At 52.0% G+C, this 7,053-nt stretch overlaps 1 protein-coding gene across 2 annotated transcripts in view; it reads right to left on the reverse strand.

The window, feature by feature from the left end:
* The window catches only part of TUFT1 (tuftelin 1), a 28,515-nt gene extending 21,867 nt beyond the window's left edge, over window positions 1-6,648 (reverse strand). Inside the window, exon 1 of one of the 2 annotated variants that reach the window (XM_016126093.2) lies at window positions 6,532-6,648. In XM_016126093.2, coding sequence (XP_015981579.2) covers window positions 6,532-6,591 — 60 coding nt within the window. In that variant the 5' untranslated portion in view covers window positions 6,592-6,648. The remainder of the gene's footprint in view (window positions 1-6,531) is intronic. The other variant, XM_016126092.2, reaches the window with a different exon arrangement.
* Window positions 6,649-7,053: the final 405 nt, after the last annotated feature.

Here is a 7,053-nt window from a genome sequence, read left to right on the forward strand (position 1 = left end):
CTCCCCAGGCACCTGGGGGCCATGAGGGCTGGGCGGCAGGTGAGGGTCACGGGTCTTTCTAAAAGGACGTAAGTGGGGACCGCCCGAGCTGGGAACCACCAACTGTAATTCACCTTCGACCTGTGACCTGCTCCTCCATCACTTTGTCCTTTGATTATCACCCCTCCCACTCAAATGTATGTCACCTCTCCAGCTTCTGCAGCAGCAGCCAGCTCAGCTGTCCCCTCTGAGACATGGGAATAGCTGGCCCCCTGAAACACTGGCTCCCCAGTGGCCAAGGCGAGGGAAGTCCCAAGAAAGTCAGAAAGAAGGCCGGAGGTGGGGGCGGGGGCGGGGGCCACCCTTTCCTGGCTGAGACTTCCGGCCTCGGCTTACAGGTTTCAGGTGCCCTTGATCACCTAAGCACGGCTTTCTCAGCCACAGGTGGCCCTTTGTTGAGTATGACACAGTCACTCCCGCTCCTTCCCACAGATCGGCCAGCAAGACAGGTGTTTGTTTGCCTTTTGTCTGGCCACCTGCCCGGAGGAATGGGCTGGACAGCTCGATGCAGAGGGCTGGCCGGGGTGACTGGGAGGTGAAGTGAGAAAAGGGGATTTAGGGTGGCACCCCAAATGGGGCAGCCCTCCTGTCCCCTGGAGCCCTGGCACAGCCTGGGCCTGGCAGGAGCGTGCGTACGTGGGGGGAGGCGGGCTCCCTGACGCCCAGCTCTGAGGGAGACACCCTCTCGCTGAGCCGGGCTCTCTCCAGGAAACCTGCCCAGCGCCCAGCCAGCCTGGGCCGCAGGGGCAGTTCCCCAGGCCCCTGCCCTCGAAGGGCCGGGACAAGTGACCTGCACCCCCGGTCTCTGACCACCTTGCTCGGAAACCTTTGTGTCTGTGTCTCCGGACCCCAGGAGCCCGTTTCCCTTTTTCCTTTCATCTACCTGCACCCACCCTACCCTATACGATCTTTTCCTTCTTCCCGGCCCCGCTGGTTTACTTATGTCAAGCAGCAGTGAACATGGGAGACATTTCAATAAACATTGATTGAAACCTGGCATCGCTAGGAAAAAAAATATGTATATAAACTATATGTATATAAATCTGGGCCACCAGCCTCTCTGGTACATACCCGTTCCCCCATCTCAACCTCCCCACCCCTAGGGAACAGGTATTTCACAAGACTCAGCGTGTAACTCAAAGAGGCACATACCTGAATTACCAGCAGGCAGGGAAGTCGCCCCGCCTGCTCGGAACCGAAACCAGCTGGGTGCGCACACACACACACAATCTCCACCCTGGAGAAATACGGGCCTATGTTGGTGCCGAATGCCCGGTGACTGGGTCAGCCTCCTCTCCCAGATCCGCAGGCCCCCGGCGGCTCTGGAAAGAGCAGCCGCAGTAAGAACCCGACAGTGAACGGGGGAGGTGGGTCGTGTGTGGAGGAATCGGGGTGGGGCTTGGGACAGATGTCCTGCGTGGAAGGAGCAAGGAGCAGGCAGCCACTAGACCTGAAAGGTCCCTCTGTCTGAGAGTTTCTTTCTCGGCCGGGTGTCACGGAGCCGGGGCTGCCACCATTTTAGACTTCGTTCCTGACTCTGGAGTAAGCACCAGGGACTGAGGATGAATCGTGCTTTTAAAATGCAAATATCCTGACCCAGCAATTCCTCTCCTAGGTATTTCCCTCCCAGAAAAATGAAAACACATGTCAACACAAAAACTTGTAAACAGTGTTCACGGCGGCGTTATTCACAATAGAAAAAAAAAGTGGAAACAACACAAAAGTCCACCAGCATTTATCCACGATGAGCATACGTGATACTATAACCCTGCAATGAACTAATTTAGCCACAAAAAGGAACAAAGTACTGATTTATGTTACAATGTGGATCAGCCTTAAAAACATCATGCTATTTGAAAGCAGCCAGTCGCAAAGGATCACATGTTATATGATTACATTTATATTAAAGTATCTAGAATAGACAAATCCTTAGAGAAATAAAGTAGGCTGGTGGTTGCCTAGGGCTTGGGCGGGGGCAGGGAGGGGCGGAGGCGAGGTCCCTGAGTGACTGCTCACAGACCAGGGTTTCCTTATGGGGTGATAAAAATGTCCTAAAATTGATTGTGTCGATGACTGTAGACTCTGTGAATTGTACGCTTTAAATGAGTGATTTGCATAGTATGTGAATTATTTCTCCATAAAGCGGTTAAAAAAAAAAATTCAGGCCCATGGTAAGCCTTCGATAAACCACAGCTTTAGTTATACATTTAAAGGAAAAAAAAAAAAGTTGGGCTCATGAAAGACGGTATTGCACTAACTCGGTTTCTGAGGAAGGACTTGGCATTGCACTAATGTGGTTTCCGAGGTCCTAAAGGAATGACACCTGTCCCATGGTAAAGACAAAGGTTCAGACTGCAGCTGACCAAAAACTGCAAATCCACGCAGGTGTTGAGAGGAACTCTCTGGCCAGAACTAATCAAAAGAAAAAATTAGAGGGGATGAAAGAAGAGCAAATATTCTAAGGAAGGGTGACACAGACTTGAAGAAAATGACCTTATCAAAGAGCTCAGAGCATCACGGGACACCCATCACTCTGTCTAAGCCAGGCCTGGATGAGCTGGGACTAGCAAAGGTCACTCGGGCCTTCATCCCGGGTCTATCGATAGGCCCCTTCTCATCTTCGGGACCCTCGGCTGGCAGAGGTAAAGGGAAAGGAACAGACAAGCAGAAACACTGATATAATGAGGAGAGCAAACTTTGCCCGGACCGGAGTTCGCAGACTCTTCCTTCATCCTTTGGCCAAGCTGAAGCAGTAAGTAGCAAACAGAAAATCACGACGAACTTCTGAGCACTTACCGTGTGCCAGGCACTGTGCTGACTGTTTCTGGGGTATTCTCTTATTAAATCCTCACAGCCACCTCCTGATACAGTGCGATTATTATCCCCATTGCAAAGATGAGGAAAATGAGACTGAAGAAATTAAGTAATTTACTTAAACTTGGGCACAGCAAACACTGAAGTCTTGACTCCAGGCCACGAGGTCGATTCCCAGGACAAGGCTCTCAACCACAATGCTATTAACAGAAATCACAGTTTAGCCCGAAGTTGTGATATAAGTACATTAAGAGGATGGAAGAAAGGAAAGAGAGGGTGTGAGGGGCGGGGGTATAAACTTTGCCAGAATTTCCTCCAGCAGGAAGCCCATAGGTGTCTAAAATTGATAAATCAAGAAGTATCACTATAACCATATTATTTTTAAAGCCTTTTGATATTATTAGATCTTTTTAAAATCATTCATATATATTCCTTTGATAACACTGATTTAAAAAGGAAAAGAAAGAAAATCAGAGATCACGCAAACCATGCTCTTGCCACACAGCACCCACCGTCCCCTGGCAGAAGCACTTGGGTTCTGCTCTGGAGACCCTCCCTCCTTCACCGCGTAATGTGGCGGGCCTGTCAATCAAGGAACCCTGCCCTGCCCTGGCCAAGGCGGTCAAGGGCAAAAAGACCTAAAACAGCTGGAACCAATTCACCAGGAAGTAGAAACCCTCCATGAGTTCCTCCCACCTACCCAGGCCCTCAGACTCCCTCAATTCATCATAATTTTTATGCTTTCCCTTAAATTCTCTGAGCTGCGACTTCCTTCTAACAAATTCCTCTTCTGCTTAAGTTAGCTGGAGTCACTCTCTGCTGCTTATAACCAAAACAAACTTATAACCAAAAAATCTTAATGGGAATATCTACTGGTTGAGGTTGATTTCTGCTTTTATTTGACAGTATAACTTAATACAGTTGCTTGCAAACTTTTTGACCTAAAAAATACATAGTACTTTACATGGAATAAATACCGAGACACACACATAATACGTATACATATACATAACTGAAACAAAAGTTTTCCCCAAAAAGTCTACCCTAACACTCTGAGAGTGTTCATTCTCTCTTCTCTTTTTTTTAAGACTATTTTTTAAGAGCGGTTTTAGGGTTTATGAAAAACTCTAAGGAGACTGCCCAGGTATCCCCCGCCCCACACATGCAGAGACTCCCTCGTTATCATCATTCACCAAAACGGTCCATTTTGTACCAAGGATGAACCTACACTGACACATCGCAATCACCCAAACTTGATAGTCCGTTCACCTTAGGGTTCGCTCTAATGAGGTGAATGGTGTTGTACGTTCTAAGGGTTTGGACAAAAATGTAAAGACGTTTATCCGTCGCTATATCATACAGAGTATTTTCACTGCCCTAAAAAATCCTCTGCGTTTTATCCACTCACCACTCCCACTCGCCCCTAAAACTCCCGGGAACCACTGATCTTTTCATCGTCTCCTCAGTTTTGCTTTCTCCAGAACATCATACAGTTGAAATCTATTTCTTTTCTGATGCTGGTTGTAACCCACTAAGTGAATGTCAGACCCACTAGGTTGCGGTCTGCAGTTTGAAACACACTGGCTCCTTGTACCTACTGCATCGGCCTCCGACAATTAAAAACAGCCCAGAGAGTGTATGAGCTGTATTTCCATGTCCACATGCAGTGCACGAAGGCACGTGGCCTGGCTGTCAGGGAAACACCAAGAATTCCAGGGTCCTGACTCCCACAGGGACATACCAGTCGGTTAAACTGTACACTGCAGACATCGGAAGAAACATCTGTTCATTGACTCACTCACTCGGTGGCGTGAATATACGATAGTTCTTGGGGCCTGTCCGGAGCTGAAAATTCTCTCTGCAGGCTGGCTCAGAGGACAGGAATCCAGGACAACGCTTGACTCCTGACGGATTGATTGTTTTTCATCTCCTCCCCCTGCTTAAGAACTCAGGAATGTCTCCAAGATCAGATCTGGGCAATGATTATTCCATTCCCAGCCTTGAAATAAAATAACTCTCGAGTCCAGTCTAGGAAAAAGGAATAAAAGGGAACTTCTCTCCCGCTTTGTTCTAGAGGTCTCTGGTTAGCTTCACACTAATCTATGGCTGGAGACTGCCTGAATTCCTTGCTCACAATTTTCCTGTGACTCTTTCTGCTCCACCAGACAAGCAGCAAAAACATCGAGGGATAGAAGAGGGTGTCAGTTCATTCTCAACACTGCCAATGCCTTGTCTTAAGACCCTTCTGGATCTCCTTCCTACAGTAAGCAAAAAGAAGCCCAAACACCCCTCTCCTTTATTTTCCTCATACCCATTGCTCTGCCTCAACCATTCCAAAACAGTGAGCAAGAGCATGAAGTAAGCTGTGAGGCTGACACAATAGGGGATGGATTTTTCCCCATCTCTACAGCATCCCATAGCTGAGGGAGTCGCAGGCTACAGAAGAGCAGGGGTTGGGGGACTGTGGTTGGAGAGCAGCAAGACCCGTATTGTAAGGTGGCAGAAATGCAGCCCGGGCAGAAATGGAGAGGAGAATTAAGTGATCATCTGGGCCCTAAACTGGAAACTAGCAACTATTCCATAAGTAGTATTCCTTGAAGAAGAGCCAATCCAGGTGCAGCTGGGAGAGCTACCTCAGGGGCACGCTGAGACAGGAATCGGGGAAGGGAATCAGATACAGGGGAGGGGGGCCAAAGGACAGATACAAGCTCCCCATCCCCTTGGCTCCCACTCCACTCTCACCCACAATAGCTTGGAAATCAATGAAACCCTATACCCCCATTCTGGGTTAAGTTCTCCAGCAGCGTGGAGGCACTCAGCCACAAGTCACCCTCCTCTGCCTGTCGAGAGGAAAAACCATATGGTCAGCTGAACAGAGACCCGGAGCCACGGAGCGAGGGGGGCAAAGCGGGTCGGTTAGCACTGGCGGACGCCCCCGCCCTCCCCTCCCCTCACCAGGTCCAGAAATGCTCGCGTGGGTCCCCTCCCTCCCTTTCTCAGCCCAAGTCCTGGCATCTCCCTCTCCCGGGCTCGGATGTTGAGGACGGAAGCAAAACCAGCGAACCGTCCCAGGAAGCTATCGGTTGGCCGGTAGGGGGAAGGGAGCAGGAGAGCTGCATGCGGGAAGAAATCCGAGCAGGGAGGTGACCCCCCACCCCCCAAGCGGACGTCGGTCCTAGCGAGAGCGTTCCTCGCCGATCCAAGCCCTAGGATTCCACTCTCTGCCCTTTGTCTCGTTACCGGTCACCCAAAGCACCACGAAGTTCTTTGAAGGGCCTCTGAAGTCACCGGGGCCCACAGAAAAGCCTAATCCTCCTCGTCGGGACCCAAAGTCCAAAAGAGCGCAGAGAGCCCGCCTCGGGAGCTCAGCCTCCCACGACCCGCTCCGGCCTGCAGGGCGCCCGAGGAGCGCGCGGCGGAGACCCGCGCCCAGCCCCGGCCAGCAGCCGCAGCGTCCTCCTCCCAAAGGGCGGCGACGCCCCGAGTCCGCGAGCCTCAGAAGACTCTCCGCCCGCCGCTTCCCCGGAGTCTCGCTGCCCGCCGCGGGGCGGGAGGAAAGAGAAGGAGCCGACGGCTCGGAGCGCCGCACCAGGTGATGTCAGCGCACCGGCCGCGGGGGGCGCGGGGAGCGCAAACCGAGAATTCCGAGCCGGGGAGGCGGCGCGGCCGCGTCTGTACCTCGGTCTGGCCCTCCGGGTGCACGTCCACCAGGGTACACCAGTTCCGCGTCCCGTTCATCCTCTTCCCGCGGGGGTCGCAGCGCGCGCAGCAGCTCCCAGCCCGGTGATCCAGCTCCCACTGGCCCGGCGCGCGCGGAACCGCCCCCTTGTATAGGCGCGTCAGGGGCGGGGACCGGGCTAGGACACGCCCCCAAGGCGCCGTTCGCCAACGAGCGTGAGCGAAAGCGCAGGTGGGCGTGGCCTCGGTGCCCCAGGGCACGCCCACCAGCCCCCGCTTAGATATACATAAGGTGGGGCTTGGGAGTGACCTGGGCCGCCTAACTGAAGTTTTGTCTAGCATATGTGGCTGTACCTCAAACATTCTTCATCAGCCTTGCTGTCTCATTTCGACTCCAAGGTCATTGTTGGTATGAGAGAATCACCCTTCCTGCCCCTAGAGTTGGAAAGATGCTTCAGACATTATCCTCTCCTCACGTACAGGCGAGCGGGCATGCAGGCTTTGTGGAGCTGAGCAAACCTT

This window comes from Rousettus aegyptiacus, unplaced genomic scaffold (assembly GCF_014176215.1).
Source record: "Rousettus aegyptiacus isolate mRouAeg1 unplaced genomic scaffold, mRouAeg1.p scaffold_m13_p_17, whole genome shotgun sequence".
In the NCBI taxonomy this organism is placed as follows: domain Eukaryota; kingdom Metazoa; phylum Chordata; class Mammalia; order Chiroptera; family Pteropodidae; genus Rousettus; species Rousettus aegyptiacus.